At 37.8% G+C, this 19571-nt stretch overlaps 1 protein-coding gene across 4 annotated transcripts in view; it reads right to left on the bottom strand.

The window, feature by feature from the left end:
* The window catches only part of PREX2 (phosphatidylinositol-3,4,5-trisphosphate dependent Rac exchange factor 2), a 178194-nt gene that overhangs the window by 10717 nt on the left and 147906 nt on the right, over positions 1-19571 (bottom strand). For all 4 annotated transcript variants that reach the window (XM_065627409.1, XM_065627410.1, XM_065627411.1 and 1 more), the window contains 3 exons: positions 19177-19243; positions 17364-17554; positions 5688-5790 (listed from right to left, as the gene is read on the bottom strand). In XM_065627409.1, the coding sequence (XP_065483481.1) occupies positions 5688-5790; positions 17364-17554; positions 19177-19243 (361 nt within the window). The remainder of the gene's footprint in view (positions 1-5687; positions 5791-17363; positions 17555-19176; positions 19244-19571) is intronic.

Genomic DNA, 19571 nt, shown 5'->3' with positions numbered 1-19571 from the left:
ATGAAAAAGGCTGGTTGGTTACACACAGGTGAGTTCTTACAGTTTATGTAAATCAACATGTGCCACAAAAAATACTGTGTCCTTACATTTCTTTTAGGAATAAAATAGTGGTAAACACAGAGAAAATAACTAGAGTACCTACAAAACCAAAGGCTGAATATAAAAGTGATTTTACTAGGTTTAAATCTAGCCCAGTAAGCTTGACTCCAACAGTTGCAAAAGACACATGACTACAGACCACCACAAACATGTCTTTCCCCAGAAAGTCCCCCAGAATTCAATCATTAGTCACTCAATATTTCCTTTGTTTAGCAGCAAGTATGTATTTAACCGATTTCAGTGATTCTCTTCTTTCCCATCTCATCTTGAATCCTCTAATAACTTCCCATCACTAACCTCATGGAAGGAGATCTACATCTTGGGTACAATCTTAGCTTGTTGTGTCAAGAACCACTATTTTCATTTCGTTTGAATCTGCCAGTTTCATTTGATGCCTTTACTTCTGCACTGGAGGACAATGGTCAGTGCCAGTCCATGCCACATGTTCTCTAGACTTCTGTCATATCCTTCTTCACTCATGAAGCTGAACAATCCCGGAGTATTTTGTCCTGTCTATAAACCATTCCCAACCATTGTTTATTTTTTTCTGACCTTCTCTGAACCTTTTCCATTATGCTATATCATTATTGAAGGGATCAGAACATCAGACAGTTCAAAATGAAGGGTCATGACAGCACCTGTCATGACCTAAACCATTATAACTTCTGATTTGCTTTATTGATAGTTACTGAGAACTGAGCTGATGTTTTCTATCATGTCCTGAGGTCTTAAAGATGAGATGCAATGGCTGACTCACAGTCAATTATTTTGAATATGAACTCAGAGTTTGTTTTTTTCCCCATTTACATCACTTAAGAGTTATCTACACTGATTTTCATCTGCCATTTTATTGCTCAGTCATGAAGTTCTGTAAGATCTTTTGGTAAGTCTTCATAGTTACTTCTCTTTAACAAAAACTTGAAAAGAGTTCAGAAGAGAATAGGGAGAATGATTAGGTAAGAAAACAAAACTGAAAAGAAGATCAGATGAACTGATGTTCTTCTATCTACAAAAGTGATGGCTTACCAGGGAAATTCTCATAAAATTTGAGACAGACTTTTTAGCAGGGCCTATTGTGATGGGACAAGGGGTAATGGTTTTAAACTAAAAGAAGGTATATTCAGACTAGATATAAGGGAAGAAATTTTTTACAATGAGGGTGGTGAAACACTGGCACAGGTTGCCCAGAGAGGTGGCAGATGCCCCATCCCTGGAAACTTTCAATATACTAAAAGTCTACTGCTAAAAAGGGAGCAAAATCTGGTCTCTAAGTCTACAGTATACCGGACAGAAGACAGGAAACTTCTATTTAAGGAAAAAAGAAAGGAAAAGAAAGGAAAAGAAAGGAAAAGAAAAGAAAAGAAAAGAAAAGAAAAGAAAAGAAAAGAAAAGAAAAGAAAAGAAAAGAAAAGAAAAGAAAAGAAAAGAAAAGAAAAGAAAAGAAAAGAAAAGAAAAGAAAAGAAAAGGAGACCTCAAATGAGGCATTAAGTAAAACATCCTAAAGAAAAGGTTAAGAAAAAACTCTGAAACAGACCACTTGGGCAGCACTGTGCAGGAATCTTCACTACTGGAGGTCTGAGAACAGATAAGACAAGTGTCTGTCATGAACTCCATAAGGAGAGCCGATCTGGTGTTGGTTACAAAATTAGACATGTTAAGTCCAGACCTTCATAATCTTCAGTGTCCTTTCCTCAGTGCCATTTTCTACAATTTTATCATAATAAAGAAACCTCATCATGACAAGACTGCTGAGACTGACATGTGATTAGTGTAACTGAGAGCCAGAATATGCATATACATGGGAAAACTACCTAAATTAATCACATGTAGATCCTGGATGTCAGTGCTGTGACTACCTCTGAAAACAAAACCAGTCTATTTTTACTTGCGTCACTCACTAGACAAATTAGTTCTAGTATCTCGCTCACATAATAAATCAAATGCACTGATAGAAAAAGGAGTCTATCTTTATACAACCATGTAATTTATTGTTTAGCAGGAGAAGAAATTAGACTATACTTACAGGCACTAAATTCTTATTTCTTTTGAGGAAAAGCCCCCAAGAATTACTAGCAACTTGCTACATGACATCTCTTTGTCTCCACTGAGCACCATTATGCTATTTCTATTTCAATATATTGTTAATTCATACTTCTCCAATATTATTCTTAAAGCTATGGCAATGTAAATATTGAGACTTTCTGTATCGTGTAGGCCATAAGGGGCAGTTGTGCTACGCGGGTCCAGAATGCTTCCCCCTGCGTACCAGTACTGCCAGAGCACTGGAGAAAGATCCCAGCGGCTCCGAGGAGATGCCACCATCCATCTGGACTCTTATATATGAACTAGTATTCTCACTGCCATGAGGAAAAAAATGATAGGTTTATTTTCAAGCTACACACTAATTTAAGGATAGCAAGAACCAGTCACATAAAGAAAACAGATTCTCTTTATGTCCTGCTCAAAGAGCCGTAAATCAGTACAGTTCTTATGAGAATTATGCAAAATGTAGGGCTGTTATTATAATCATGAAAAGGCAGGAAAAATGATTACTCAAAAGACAACACAAATTCTCTCCTAGCCTTTTCTGTTTACCAGCTTTTTAGTTACCTTTCTTGCTCAGATCAGAGCCCTGTGCCCTCCTGCAGCTCCCTCCCTAGGCCTCTGTCCCCTCCACACTTTGCTGCATCCTGAAGACACACTCCTGTCAAGATGCTCTACGCAGTATTTTACGGGTACAGAAGTTTATGTGAATAAATATATATGAGTAAATAAAGTTACTAAAAGATACTGAGGCACTTTCTCAAAATCTTCATTTTAAAAATGAATCTAGACTGGATTAGCAGATGAAAAACAGAAACCACTTAACTATAACCACCCCACAGACCCAAATTCATTCCAACTCTCACAAGTTGGTCTCTTTAGTTCTCACAGAACAGGTGCTTGTGAATACCTAATTATAACTGACGGGGCAATTATTCTGAAAACTATTCCAACAATAGAGTCAGGGCTATTATGAGTCTTGTTAAACATGATCATGACCTCGTTCAACTGAAGAGAAAAAAAATCCACCAACACTTCCTGAGGCCATCCATTCAATCAGGTGTCTGCAGTTACTCAGCACTGGTGCCCCAAGCTGGAGGAGGGACCAGCTACAAGATGATTTCCCCTTGTGGAAAGCTGATACTGGTAGGAGACAACGTTCCTGGCTTCTCCAGAAAAACACGTGGAACAGATGTCCTTTCATGTGCACCTCCCTGTGGCTAATATCTTTATTCCACAAAAGATTCAGGGTGTAAATAGGATAATAAAGTTTTGGGTTGGTTGGGTTTTTTTTTTTGTTTTATATTAAGCCAGGTAAAAGATACACTTATTGCCCTTAACTAAATGTTCTGCATCAAACTCCAAGAAGCACTTTTTCTTTTTCCTCTCTAAGTTTTATGGCCTGCATTATGCTCCTCACAGTTAAATCCTGCAGATAATTTAAACATTAAAACCGGAACACTTTTCTAGAAAATACCATAGTGTGTTGTTGAAATTACTCCAAAACATTTAGAATTTAATGGAGGGTTATATTTCTACTACAGAACTTCAAGACTAATTTAAAATTACAACAAAAGATTATTACTCTATTAAATGCTGTAGTGGTTTCCTGCAAGAGGAAAAATGTGTGAAAAAAGTCTAGTTTGATCTACCAGCAGACTTTTTTCCAGTGTCTGTGGGTGGTATTGAGATATTGGTATCTTTAACAGCTATTGATCACCTGCTGTTTTACTTTAGAGAATGTAGCCTCACTCGAGGCTTCTTTCTACATCTCTATTTGAGCAAGTACAGGAACAGCTGCTCAAATACTGTGCAAGGTACTTTCATTTTGTCTTTTTCATTTAATAAACTGCAAAAGATCCACAAATGAATCAGCATTTTTGAAAACGGTCTAGAACTGTAGATTGAAAATGTACCCTTTGACAGCATATATCCCGCAAGCAGACCTATGTGAAACTCTACGTCCATGTTTTCTGATTGCAAAATGCTCAGATCTTCCTCTTGTCTAGAGCTTCAGGAGCAGACATATCAACCCACGCATGCAAGTTTATCCTTATACAGCAGTAGCTTCCTTTTCAGGTCACGTAAAAGCTGTAATTTCTGAGCAGACATACATGATCCAGTTCAGGAACCTTGAGGGTATTTATTCACCACATAAACTTAATTTATGCACTGAATAAAGTGAAAGTTCGATATGAAAAGGAATAAGACTAACTACTCTCATGTATCCATGTTAGGCAGCAGCACTTACATAATTGATCAGAATCTATGTCTTGAGAATATCTACACAATTGCTTTAACAGACTAAAGGTTTGATCTAGCATATGTGTATTTTTGTCTACAGCATGTTAGAAGTAAAGTACAGCTGCTTAATCATTTTTATAACTAAACTGTGATTGCTGAACATGTAGCAGAATTAATGAAAACAATAAAATTAGATGCAAACTAAAAACCAGAAATTATGAGCCTTGTCTTATCTGTGATAAATTGTTCCAATACTTAATTATCCTTTTTCCACGTCAAGATTGAGTGCACCCTGTATCTTGTTTATGCTTTTGTCATAAGGTTGAAAGCTTCCACAGGCTGGGATATATGTTCCATATGCACACAGAGTGATTAAGCCCCCCACTCAAACTCTCTTTGATCAAATGAATAGGTTGAGCTCTTTAATCTTCGCTTCATGAGCCTTGTCTAACAGCCTCTGGATCAGTCGTGCTCCTCCTTTGAACACCTTCCAAGATTCCGAACAGCCTTTTCAAAGTATTTATGTGATAACAAGATACTCTAGGAAAAGTTGTGCCAATAGAGTGTATCCCGCATTTTCAGTTGTTATTGCCTTTTAATCCAGCATTTTTTTGTCATACTTTAGCACTAAGAGTACATGTTGAGATGGTTATCTACCCACAGCAGCCTCTAAATCCTAATATTCTATTATGACCAAAGAGTGAAAAACACCATTTTGAAATAAGTGTATTGTCCTCAGGAGTCTTGCCTGGAAAGTTAAGAACCATGGTATATATTTTTTGCTTTCCATCCTACACACCCCTTTCATTCAGTATATGAGTCACTTTTTATTAAAAATAGTTAATAATCTTAAATTATTTTTATGGATACTATATATTAAAATAAAGATTGTCTTACTCAGACTATTCTGATGTAAGGTGATGCCACAGCAATTACTATACAAAACCACTAAGTGAAATCATAAAATCATACCCCTGTAAAAATTATGATCTATGCAGGGAAAGAAAGTATCTGGTTAAAAACAGTCTGTCCATTATTTTTAAAAAACAAGCAAACAAACAAAAACACAACAACAACAAACCCAAAACAAACAAACAAAATACAACAAAAAAAAGAAAAACCCACGCACCACCTTTCAGTCAAGAATAAAGGAAGAGAATTAAAAAAAAAAAAATACCCAAAGAAAACTCACATGGACTTAACACGACATTAAGATGAAGGTTAAAAAGATGCTTGGTCAAGTCATTGTTGTTTGATGATAACCCAAACACCAAGATCTTCCCTCCAGGGAACACGTTACCTGTTTGCGCATGACGTCTGTGGCCTGCATGATGTAGCGCGGGGGCAGCCCGTGGCTGCGAGCCAGAATGATCGCCTGCTCCAGGGTGACGCTCAGAGTGCAGCTGCGATGGAGGATGGAAATCAGTGATCTGACAGCAGTCATTTCCTTAAAATAACTGGTTTTAGATCAATCATCTTTTTTAAAAAAATGCTATAAATAAAAAGATTACAGAATAGACCTGCCCCCTATCCTTCTTACGCAGGCGTTAGTCTGAACACTAAAATATTTCTTAAGCAGAAAGATTTAAGGATTTTGAGTGTAACGAGTATTCCTTCTGACTTACAATCAAATGCCTTGTTTGGCTGGGTTTTTTTGTGGTTTGTTGTTGACAAGTGCAGAGAGAATGACAACTGAAGGAGAATCATTTTTTTGTAATTATATGAACCCCTTCCCAAGTGGTTTCTGCAGATGTTATTTCTCGTCCTCCACTGTTAATGCAGACCCAAGCTTTGGTACCATCATCCTGACCGCTCGCCATTAATTTAGCTTTGTTATTCTCATGGCGCGTTAGTGCAGTTCAGTCCAAAATTCAGAGACATTCACCCCTTTCAAAAAAGAAAATAAATAGGGCATTCCTTCAAATAAACTGTCCTCTCCTTCTTTGCCAATCTTTTTCAAGTAAAACACTTGAAGATAAAAACTGATCATGGTACCACATCCTAATGAAAATGCTGTAATTGCTTTGTCAGAGCAACCAGGAAAGTTTCAGAGCTAAAGATCTTGCTGGAGGACAACCTGTCATCATAGCAGACAAGAAGTAGTAGGGAAAGTAATTTTGGACATGCCATCTGATTTCAGCTGTCATGGGGTGGACAAGGCCACGAAGAGTTGGTTTCCCCTACAATCAAGACCAAAACTGTAGAAGACTCACAGATAAAGATAACAAAATTGAGTAGAAAAAGGTACTTTTGGGGAAGTACAACATGTTTGAGGGCTGCTATCATCCCAGAGGTGAGAGGGGCTCCATTCAGCACCAGTGAGCTGCTTGATGGGTTTTCTGTTCACAACCAAATTACCGCAACATTCAAATCTCTTCAACCAGAAACATGAGGTGTACAGAAAATGATCCCACCTCAGCAGAACCTGACAAAAGCTGCCTATTTCAAGTTCAAATAATTAAACTAAGACACGTGGTTAAAATATACTTTTGAGTAGCCTTTTGGCAAAATCTTGACCAAAAGATTCTGTATAGTTTCTGTTATGCACACAGAACAGACAATGTGTTTCAATCAAACACTCGTCTTGCTGAGCAGAAGATCTGTAGGAGGAAAAATGTGTCTGCACTTATTTTCTTGTGGAAAAAAACCCAAACCCTGACATGTTTTAAATACCACTTAAGTAAATTTATGGACTGTAAAAAGTTTCACACTAGTGAATGCAGAAGATATTAAATTTGATCTGTAGTTTTATTAATGGCCTTTCATTAAAAATTTATAAGCTAAGTGATTTTCCTTGGTAATGAAAAAAATTTTATTCCCCAGCTTCTTGTATACACTGACCTCAGAGTTAACTTGAAGCAAAAATCTATTGATCTTTTGTGTTATATGTTTGATTAAGGTGCATAAGAGTTAAATATTAGACTAGAAATTCCAAACACTGTGTTTTCATCTTGTCTTTGAAAGGTGAAATATTGGACAAATAAAGTACATGCTCATAATATTTGCCAAAATCAAAATCTAAACATCTAACCTTCAAGACTAGGCTGCAAAGGTAGCTTTGTCCCATTGACAACGGGAAAAAGCAAAAATATCTGAAATCTAATTTGACAACGGTAACCTAAGCCAGAGAAAAAGGGTAAAAAGTCTCTCTGTAGGTATAACAGAGGTTAATGGACTCAAAGTACAGCTTTCAACCAACTAGTTACTGAGCCAGCTTTCCCATAAATCCCATCTGCCTGGAACTCAAAAGTCCGAAAGAACAGAAAAATCATATTGTGCACACATGAATCAAAACTAACAAAAGAACCTCCTAAATGAAGGTCAGCTTGAAGAATTAGGTGCAAAGGCTGATCTTGCGACTGAAAAAGACCGACAGACTGCTCTCTGTCCAGAACCTGAGGAAATGGCTGCTGATCATGAACATTATGAGCCACCCACATTTTGACAGTGCCAACCGTGATTCAGAAACGAGGTTGCCAAGTGTGTAGATAAAGACATAATCACAGTGGAAAAAGCAGAGAGAAAACCAGCATAATTAAGATTTCATTAATAGGCTACTGTGGAAGTAGGCAACAACGATAATACAATCCTGAATGATATAGGCTAAAATTTAAGATCTCACCTCAAGGCAAAAAAGAAGAGTAATCCTAAGGACAATATTTTTAACATATCCCTAGGAAACTAGTAGCAGAGACACTCAAGGTGACAGCAGTGATGATGTTAACTATTATCACAGCTCTTAATAAAACGTTTTACATTCAAGGTGAAGTCCTACAGTAACGCTGGTTAGATACATCCACTGTGTCTTTTAAAAAACATTCCTGCTTATTAACGTATGTTAAAAAATGTTAAAACAGCATCAGTGGCATGATTGCATTTCAACACAATATCACTAGATTTCGGGTTTCTCTTAAGGCATGTAAAAGGTCTGATGAATGGCAGAATTAAATATAAGTCACTGCTATGGCTTTTGTCATGTAAAAATGAAATAAGGCTATTACTTTCTAAATACAAACAACAAAACCACTCAAATAGCTTCACTTTGATTGAATATTGATTCAATGAGATGGTATGTCTAATGAAACTGATCATATAAACCTTCCACAGTCCTATGCTAAACTGACTTACTAGTAAAGACATATTTACATGCTAGTGCTGTCTTCCAGCTCTTCAAATGTAGTATTTTAATTACTACGTATTTGTTATCACAATCAAACTGCCCTGGAAACCAGCTGTGAAAGAAACAAATGCACACACAAAACATCAGATGGAAACATGGAAAAGTCATAACTGGAAGTACTTCAGCAACAGGACAGCCAAGCACAGAGAGATCAACCAAATGCAAATTTAAACCAACACAATTTGTACAATTTTATGAAACAATATGAAAGCTGGGAATTCCTCACATGGTAAGACTGTTCTAGTGGTCTGAGCAAGGTTCAATATCAAGGATTGTCAAGAAATGTGAGCAAAATGTAATAACCCACTCTTCTTCCCTGTTTTGAGAGCTGATAAGCAGATGGTATTAAAGTTCACAAAGCAATTTGGAAGCAGTTCTGACCACTGAAAGTATCTGGTCATTTGGATGCAATCAGTCCAGACAAACCAAACAAGGAAAATATTAGGGGAAAAACTCCTTCAGTTCTCTCACAACATTCTGTTATGGGAAGCATAAACCCCAAATCCATATATTTTACTGTGTAAACAAATAAAAATGTGCTCTCATTCCCTCTCTTTTACTCTCATCCCTCCTTTTAAGTCAGAAAAACAAAAGACCCAAATTCATCATCTCAGAATTTATGTCAGAATCACAAATTCCTTGCCTTGACAGATTACCACAGCAAGGCAGCACAGACGTTTGGCTTTCCCAGCACAACTGGGCTGAGAATTCCTCATTTCACCCAGCTGGTTTCCAAGGAACAGAAGGGGCTGCAGCTGCTCCCAGCCCCTGCCTGCTACCCCCAGTCTCCCATCAGTCATGACAGTATTGATGTGAAGATTAAATACACACTTTCAAACATTTTCTGGATCAGATCACCCTGAACAAAAGAGGTTAAAATATTTTCTATCACCAGTAGTCCATTTGTTTCTGACTGGATGTAATTTTTACTAAAGGGCAGCAAATCGTCTGGACAGACATACATTGACACTGAAAAAATGGAGTTCTGAAAGAGGAAAACAGACTCAAATTTTCTTTTTTGTGACAGCTTATTTAATGTCACCTGAAAGGAAACATAAGCTGAGTTCATGTACACTACCTACAGAGCTGCCACTCAGTGAGCTGTATATCTATGTTACTAGCATAAAAAGAATATAAATGATTCAATTCATTCCCAGGTTTCAATTAGGATTCCAGCCATCCTGCATCCAAAGATGCACCAAAACATCCCTTAGAAAAATACCCTGAACAGAAAAGATGAGGTGAAACAAATTGGTTTAGTAGTTACCACAGTCAGAGGTGTTGAAATGAATTATGTTCTGGCTATGTGAACAGGATAAAAATATGAAAAGGATGCATGTACGCTTAGTCTAATTAAAATCTAAAACTTCTACTCAACATGTAATTTAATTCTGTTGTCTTATTTTAATTACTTTTTTCCCAGACATCGTAAGTTAATCATACCTACATTTGATCATCTTTTAAACAAATTACACTATTAAGTATTCATTTGTTTCGGCTGTCATTTAAATTAATGCTTATAGAGCAGCTATCATTTATGTCAGCGTATGCAGCAATTAAAAACTTAGTACTAAGTTAAGTCACTTTGGGATAAAAAGTTTTTTGGGTATTTCCCTATAATTACTAGTGATGGCTGGGTAATAGGTACTGATTCTGGAGAGTAACCCAAAGAAGAAAGTAGGCTATGATAAACTTAAAAAGGAGAGGAAATGTTGTTCAAGCCTATAAAGAAATAAGCATTAAAAGCGTAGACAGGTCTGACTGAAGACTCTCCCACACTTTCTAAGCTGTTCTCATTGTAGGAATGTGTTTCCAGGCAATTAAATGGAAGTTTGCATTCCCTGTGCCCATATACTGATGCCTTTGCTGAACAGAATTTCATCTCACAGGGAGAGGGAACTTGGGCTAGTCGATAGGTATTACGAGAGAAAATAAGCAAGAATTTTGTATATTAAACTACAGTATTGTATTTTACAATTACAACAAAACTCTAGTGGAGTTCAGGACAGTTTCAGTCCCTTTATGAACCTTTGTGAAGCTGAGAAATACCCAATGTGGAAGGACCACTGCTTTAAAATTAGCATTGGACTGAACCCATCCATGAAAGGTTAGTCCAAAATTTCTGTTATTTTTGCCAACATATAGCAAGCTGTTACTCTGCATGTGAAATATATTTATTCCCTTATGATGGTTCAGTAATCATAAACAAGGCTTCAAAAGTTGACTGTGAAAGATATTAGACCACCGCACAGAAATATAATAGATGGCCCATGGTTAAGGAGACTTCTGCCTTTTATCCATCAGGCATCAGCATCCAGAGGTTTCCTTCATTAGAGGCACCACTGTGATTACACAGTTGTGCCAATCTCCAAGTCAGTATATCCCAACTCCTGTATCAGGCACCCATCCACCGCCCCCTGACAGGATGTTCAAACCCAGCTCTACCAGGTATTTTCAAACACAAGCTACCAGCAGAGTTCTGACTTGCTAAAGTAGAAGGCATGATCTTCTCAAGCTAGAGAATCAGTCTTGGGAGGTAAGTATACGTTAGCCGTATTTCAGACCTAACCTTGGTTAATGACTCCTTTTGTAGTTTACAAACACAGTTTTAATCAGGTTTATTCAATTCAAAATTAGTAATTTTTAATCCTGAAGCATGCAACATGCAGTAGGTAACGATGATTTTTTCTGTACTTTATTTGGAAGATTACTATCATCCAATCTATTTCCAGAAATAAAAGGTGACCGTTCTACCTCTTCCAAGACAGAGAGCTTTTCAAAGAATAATGAAAAAATAAACTTCTTTTCACCACACATCTTCCATAATTGTTAAAATACTGCACAGAGCATCTTTTCAGAAATGTTCTTCCTGTAAGATCTTGCCACCTTTAATCTGCTGGAAATGTTGCAAGGAGGCACTTCTACCATTAAATATTCTCTTTTTTTGGATGAAAGAACCGCATTTCCAAAAGATTCAAAGTATCTCATGCCTTTTGTTTGCCCATTCTCAGTCATACTTTCAAAACGAACAAACAAAAATCTAAAGTCATCTGAAACCCCAGCTTTGGTCATTATCTTCTGTTCTGTGCAGAAAGATTTTCACATTAAAGGCTTCTTCCCATTTAAGCAGGCAAATAAATCTGCTAGAAAATTGCAATTTATTTCCTGTCTTATACTTGTTAAGGTTATTCAGGTAACTCTCTTCCACCTCAGATTTTAAAGAACATTTGGATAAGTTTTTAATGTTAGATTGTTCGAGAGGATCTATTCTATTTTTCTCAGATTCTCCCAAAGACCTGGACTGCAGATAAGGTAATACTGCAAGAACTGAAGCATGAGGGAATGATTCTACAGAGCAAGGTGACTGAGTTGTGTGTCAGCCTTGGTGCTAAATGTCTGCCCTGGTCCATTATGTTAAAAGGAATCCAAATAGGAAAAAAGAACATGTTGAAATCCATACTAGCAACAAATTAGATCCATCTTATCTGTCTCAGTGCACTTTATGCACTTCTCTGCATTTTCAGATTGCATTTTAAACGAAATAAGTGTCTCAGAATTTCAAACACACAAGAGAACTCTAAGACTATAGTCCTTCACGCACGTATTAGAGATAAACAAAGCAAACATGTGCCGGATTGGCTATGAAAGGCAAACATAAATAAAAATAAAATGATCATCACTGTAGAAATAACCTATTTGTGCTAAATGCCTTGTTTATATGGTTTTAACACAAATTATCACATATTTTACAATTAAATGTTTGCAAACAGTAACCAGCACAGAAGGAAGTATATCAGTAATTATTACATTAGTAATTATTTTATGAAACCAGAAGTTTGTTTATGTCTTAGTAGGTTAGGTATCAGAAAAATACACTAATTGTAGACAGATACAAGAAAACTGTCATGAAAAAGAAGGGAATCTTGACTAAATGGGAAGATAGCAGAACTAAAAGCACAGTTTAGACCAGAAGGCTGGAGAGGAGCAAGGCTTAGTCCTTCAATCTGTGCTGACCTGCCTCCTGAAAGCTGTCCCATCAATCCCAGAAAGCCTTCGTGCTGTGGAGCTAATACTCAGCCTGAATACGGCTGCAAAACCTCGAGACATTTTTTTTTTTAATAGCACACAGTCATTGAGCTCAGAACTAAATTCCTACAGAAAGGTTTCTAAAAGAATCTAAAAGGAAGAATTTTTACGATAAAATGTCTTAAATAGTCAGAATTCCTAATTTTCACCTGGTTTTATTTGATGCACAGACAGGCAGCTGGCTGTGCTGGAGAGCTTATGGTGTTACTCTGCTTCGCTATGTGGAAGATGGAGCAGGTTTAGGGGGATGGCAGGAGCGGTGCCAGCTCCAGGAGACACATAATCAACCCTTGGCAAAACCTGCCTCATCATTCAGCCGAGCTCCTGCCGCCAGAACCCCACTGCTGGAGGGACAGTCACACTAAGGAGAGACTTTTTGGAAGGGAAATTAAAATTCAGAAAAGAAAATAAGACAGTGATTTTTCTGGGGCTCGTCAAGCTTATGAAAGACTTCTTTCCTCTCGATCCTCCAGGAAATACAAAATTTTAAATAAACTTGGGATTTGTTTCATTTGGATGCTTTAAATGATTGCTTTGAGCCTGTAAGGCCTATGGGGTCCCTGAATAGACTTCTGCAGCTGCTGCACCTAATTTCATTTTGGCGTGGAAAGAGGCTAAGGCATGTCTGTGCAGTGCAGTCTCGCTCTTCTCCCTCAAGCAGGAGCAGCATCATGACTCAATAGAATTTAAAAGTGCCTTTCATCACCTACATTTGTGCAGAGTGATTACAACTTCAAATAGAATGAGTACAAGTAAAGAGAGCAGAACATTGTTTACAGGGTGATAGCTGATTGGCAGGCAGAAATATAATTATGGATGATAAAAAAGGGAAAATAGAAATGCGAATTATTGATTTCTTGGATTAATTTAGAGCTCTGTTCCTGATGTTGATCAACAAGGCATGTTCACTTATGATAATCCAAGGGGAGTTTGTAGTCACATATCACTGAGGACAGTGAAGGTTAAAGGGACTTATTTTTCCCCCATCCTTGTTTTTCTGGTCATCAAAATATATTTGAAAAGAACTGCTGTCTGAAATAGATATAGGATTTCAGGCTCTAAAGTAAATTGGTAAACATATTGTCATAATAAAAATCTAAGCAAAGCAATCATGAGCAACTCAAAATCCCCAGTATTATCTTGGATATAGGGATGAAAATATGAACTCTGTCAAGCTGTTTTAGCCTAGTGCAGTGTAAAAAGCAATTTAATATGGATCACAGAGAAGTCGGAAACCAAGACACTGCTGATCCAGAGATCAGCCATCACTGTCAAAGCAGACAAAGCTGCTGTTTCATAGTTCTTGGCCTCTTCTGCACCGGACTGCCACCAAGCACCTCCCTCTCAAGCTATATCTGGGATTTGCTCCTGGTTAGAAGGAGAGGAAAGGTGGCAGAAACCTCCCCACTCTGTCAACCCATGACAACTTAGCTGAGAAAACACAGAAAGGGCTCTCCAGGCAGTTCAGTGAGAGACAAAGAAATCTGGTGAGGGATGGTTCATCTATATTTTGATTATATTAATTATATCTAAATTCTGGCAGATTAATGGTTTGCTCAGTTCCCACTCCCCATGAACAAAAGGAAGATGCCAACCAGCAGAGCATCCTGCGCTCTTCCCCAGACTCAGAGATTCTGTCCCAATAGACAAGCACAGAAATTAAGCAAAGATAAGTTAGTCTGTTTTAAAGAAAGCATACACATTGCTCTGAGTCAATTATTCTTCATTTTTAAGATGATAAGATGATAAATGAAGAATATGCTTTCAAAGTTTAACCTGTAAGCACAAATCACATCTTTCCCCCATGTGCTTGTCTAGTAGTATCTGTGGATAATACCGGTTTTCAACTCATTTAATATCCATAACATAGTGTTTAGAAACAGGTCCTTGGGTCTGGGCCTCCAAAATGTTGATTTCTGCAACTGATTGCAATCAAGCACTTCACAGCATTTGGTTTCCAAGAACACAGGAAGCCAGATACAACGCTGAATGCGGAGATAAATATCCTCTCTTGCTGCAAATCAGTAGCTTGAACTCTACAGAACCGACTTACAACACATTTTGCGTGAGCAAAATGAGCATCAGTTTGCATTTGCAAATGAGCATTATTTTGCGTAATTATCTGCCCTGATTAAATAATATTCCATCCAACAAGCAGAAGAATTAAGCCTTCAAGATTGCAGGCAAGAGGCAAAATCATCCATGTCTACAGGACTTGATCACATCCAGCATCTTACTCTTACCTCTTCTGTCCCCCTGACAGAACTTCATGGTGCTGCAAGATAGTTTCACTCTGCAGAGCAGCAAGGGGAGCAGGTTGACAAAAACACAGCAGAATTTGGCAGCAGAAATCTCAGGAAAAAAATTCACCCAGCAAGCCTATTAGCTGGAGACAAAACAAGCTTTCTACCTGCACAAAAACAATTTCAGAATGCCAAAAAGCAGAGTCGACTTAGTGCTGGACTGTAGAGATGTGGTCTGGGAGGCCAGAAAGAGAAAACAGCAAACAAAGTGACTTTATGTGACTTTTTATGGATTTGAATTCTAAGGAAAAACTTCCTTATCCATTGAGTTTGTATGCACAAGAGTAACTTCAGGAAAACGTTGTTTAAAAAAACTCCCTCAACTTTTACCACTTCGAATAACAGTACAAGAATCCCTTCCAGTCTCTAAATGCATGAGTTTTCTTCTGAACTTATGGAAATTCAGGGCAAAAACTCTTTAAGTACCTATAAAAATCTCAAGTAATGCATTCCTTTTTCCTGAAGGGCCTATCTTAAAATGTCTCTGATAATGCCAAGGGTTGATGTTTCTTTCTCTGAGCAGATGGTAGCCATAAAGGCAGTTTTAATACACAAGTGAAGTAACAGTATCTTGTATAAAAGCTCAAATGGACTCTCTGTAGAGCTGAACTGGTTTGGACCTTTATGTAAATAGGTGATCTTGAATACTTTAACATCTAGACCAAAAACCACACATAACACATTTAAACCCCACTCCTGTTGCTCTTAATATAGCCTTGAAATTCAATGTGTTGGTTTCCTACTATTTGGGGATTTTTCTTTAGATATACTTAAATAGACATTTAATAGTTAATACCTGCCCTAGTTTTGCGCAGGAATGTGATGAAGAAATTACATTCATCGAAGAACAGCTCACATTCAGAATCATGCATACCACCTCTTACTCAGTCACCAAATTATTCTGAATACTCTGTGACCCACACTCTGTGGAGTTATAGTTTACTGGGGCTATTAAAGTTGCTCTGGCTTGATTCTTAAACTACAGGAATATTTTGCTCAAATATACTGGCAAATTCAGAATCTAATCCATGAAATCAGAGTGAAACCCAGAGGTAGTCTTTTTCAGCTTTATAAAAAAATGGCAGAATTAAGCCCAAAGTCTTTTCTGATCACATAAGACCTTAAACTGAAACTGAGACAAAGAGCCAGAGAAAAGCTGTATAGCTTCGTGGTCTTCTGAAACGACAACTTCGTGTCAGCCCGTGCTATGTAGTATTTCCATCTTCACCTGATACAGTGACTAGTGTTCAATACTACAGCCTTTTTCTGTTATTGCCTAAAATCAGGTACGATATAGAGCATGATATATACACTTGTATCAGTGATAGAGAGCAATACAGTCTGTTGCAAACTTTGTTAACTCTGTTAACAAAGAAATGGCAAGCACTGTTTTTATACAACTTAATTGTGTTGGCTATATATGGAGCTTTTCCATTTTTCATGCCCGATAATCTGCATTGCAGCTATGTTGCCTTTCCCCCCAGCCTCCCTTTTCGAAAGAAAGGACGTTACTTAAGTGAGGAGAAAGTAATGCTCATTCTAACACAACGCACCGGTAACCAAGTCTGCTAAAATAAGGATTTGCATAGATCAGAAACTAAGCAGCATATTTTTAACATATTGCTACCTGTAATCTACAGTTTGGAATTCTTATAGGAAGAGCAGATATTTAGCATCAGATTCTTGGTTATGTTTATTTTTTGTTTGTTGTGTTTTTTCTCCCCTCTCCAACTGTAGTCTTTGCTTTTTTGGTATAACGTACAAAAAATTGTTATCTGCTCAGCTGAAACATAAACATATTGCTGCCTTTGATGAATATCATTAAGTACTAGAGAGGTCTATAATGACACTACTGTCATATATACATACGTCTATTAAAATAGCTCAGCATTGACGAAGATCGGTTGATTACAGCTCAGTTCATTTTTTGATATTATATTAATCACACCGACTGTTCTACAGACTGAACTTCTACTTATCATCAGGTACACCTGCAAAAATTTGTATCTCTTCTGTTTCATTTTTTTCCTTGAAGCAAGCTCTTCTACAATTTCCCTTAGCATTTGAAGCAGATAAAAATTTCAGCATTTCTTGCCTGTATTAGGAGTTTAATATAGTATGTTATTCACCTAGGAAACCTTCCTTTTTCTGCTTTAGCAATTAAGATTTCTGCCTTTTACTGACTTGAATGAGGAACAATCCATTACAAGTGCACAAAACAAAATTGCGTTGCTCATTTCTGTCAGTCACTGCGAATACAATTCTACATTTTCCCAACAAATCTTTCAAGTGTACTAGATATTTAGTCTAAGATTATTCAGTGTGAAACCTCTCTAGAAATAAAAAGCAGCGGTCTCCAACCCGCAACAACTGAATGAAACAAAGAGAGGAAAAGAAACGGTCATACCGGTGAACTCCGCTGTTGCACATAATGATGTGACAAGCTCCAAGCCTGCTACAGAGCTCGGAAGACACGGAGAGCAATCCCACGCCGGAGGCACTGCAGGCGGTGTAAGCGCAGGCAGCCGTGCGCTTCGATCGGATGAAGGACCCAATCAGTCGGTAAAGTTCATCCAAGCAATTGAGAGGCCTCATTAGCTGCAAGACAAGAAGAGAGATTTGCATATTTGCTACTGAGGGCACGTGAAATGGTCTTTCAGAGCAGGTCCTCACAGACACGGACGGAACGGCAGGGCTGGCTGAGAAAGCAGAAGCCAAATTCCATAACATAAATACAGAGCACACAGTCTTCTGTTACATGACCTATGACAACTTTTCCAGACTTTTAAATTCTTACCATCACTGACTGTTTCATTCTCAGTCCTGCCTACAGAAGTGTTTTTCACTTCAACAGACCCATCATTGCCATTTCCATTAGTGTACTGACAAAGAAGGGAAGCCATGAAGAGGCAATCTAGTAACTCACTGATGAAATCAGCTTATAATTAACGTAACACTGTCCTTTATTTATGCAAATGTCTAGTTCCTAATTCTGACTAACAACATGGAAAAGTAAAAATGAACAAAAGTGACAAAAACATACTACAAAACAAGAACAGGTAACTGTAGTGAGAGTTAAAATAAACTCAGCAGCACTAGGGAAAATAAATGATCCACCTAGTAAAAAAGGCAGCTTCAAGTGGAAGGCTGCTCTCAGAAGAGGAACCTTCAAGAGTGGTTCAGCAATAAAAAGCACCATTTTATGGTGCTTTGTGTAAAGGAGACATTCACAAGACAGTTTTGCAGACCTCATAATTCCAAATTCCCTATTCTCTTTATTCCAGAAACACTTGAAGATTCCAACAAACCGCCCTGCTACTCAAAGAATGAATCTTCTGAAAGACGGACTCATTCTCTGAATACAATTTTAACTAAGCCTGACTTGCTCCTATATGAAGGTTGCTTCATAGGAAAGAACAGAGGTCAAGTAAATCAATTATAACAACCAGTATATTTAAACTTGGGCACAAACCAGCACGTGTCCTCCTCCCCTCCCACGCAGTCCATCCTGGATCCAAGAAGTAGGAACTATCAGTCTGTTAACACCCATGCTGGATGATACCGACATAAATTTTTAGTCTGTCATAGGGCTCAGCTGATGATCACAGTATTTCCCAAGCCACAGCAGCTCAATCGCTTTTGAAGTCAGTGTAGGCAATACCCAAGGAACTTCTTTTTTCACCTACTGGGCTGCAATACAGGCATTAACTCTCCAACAATAGGAGAGAGCATTAAATGAATTTTCATAGCCCCTGGGATCTCTCAGTCCCTGAAGTTTAAAGATAGATGAAAGCATTTGAAGAAAGCCTTCTGAGCAGGATGCTGGAGGAGTATTTAATTTGGAACAGCACTTCCAGTTTTCAGAACAAAGAATTTCTGCCTGCACCTGCTCTCCCTCCCCCCTACCCTTCTGCCCCCTACATGCTCCCGGCGCAACTGCATTGCTCTGAAAGCACGGTGGAAAAGGACAGCTACGCCTACCCTTCTCCAATACACTGATGCCCTTCAGCCACACTTTTTGATACGGAACTACGTGGCACCACGTACACCTAAAACACAGGTGGGACAAAATGCTGCAAGAGAGCTCCTCCTTCCCTGCCTTCCCCCAGCCCAGCTTTAATTCAAATTTTTGATGGAATTAAGAAAGCCTCAGGAAAGGATTACAATGACACAGTGTGTAACATGCAAAGTTTAATTAGGCACTTGACATTTTTATTTACCTTATCTATATAAGCCGCTTTAGATGTTGAATTTGGAGGCAAGTTGGACTTGTCCAGGTAGAATGCCCTGAAAGAATAAACAGAATCAGGCTAAAACTATTAATCGTTTAAACACCTGAACAAAATGTATGCAAAGTGACTATTCTTAGACACCATCCTAAGGCTGGATTTTTAAATTTTTTTTTTTTTTTTTTTTACTGTTTAACCCTAAGAGAGGATCAAAGAGTAACACATGGGTAAACAGGCACTATCACACTTTCTTTTGAAGTCATAAGGAACATTTTTTGTTCTGGAGACAAAAACTGTCCCTTTGCCCTTTGACAGCACACTGCAAAATTTTAATGTCTAGATAGTAGAAACACTGGATCTGAAAGTGATTTTCACCAAAGCTATCC

The sequence above is a fragment of the Caloenas nicobarica genome, chromosome 2, assembly GCF_036013445.1.
Source record: "Caloenas nicobarica isolate bCalNic1 chromosome 2, bCalNic1.hap1, whole genome shotgun sequence".
In the NCBI taxonomy this organism is placed as follows: Eukaryota; Metazoa; Chordata; class Aves; order Columbiformes; family Columbidae; genus Caloenas; species Caloenas nicobarica.
Note: the sequence above shows the minus strand (reverse complement) of the source record. Positions and strands in the feature narration are given on the sequence as shown.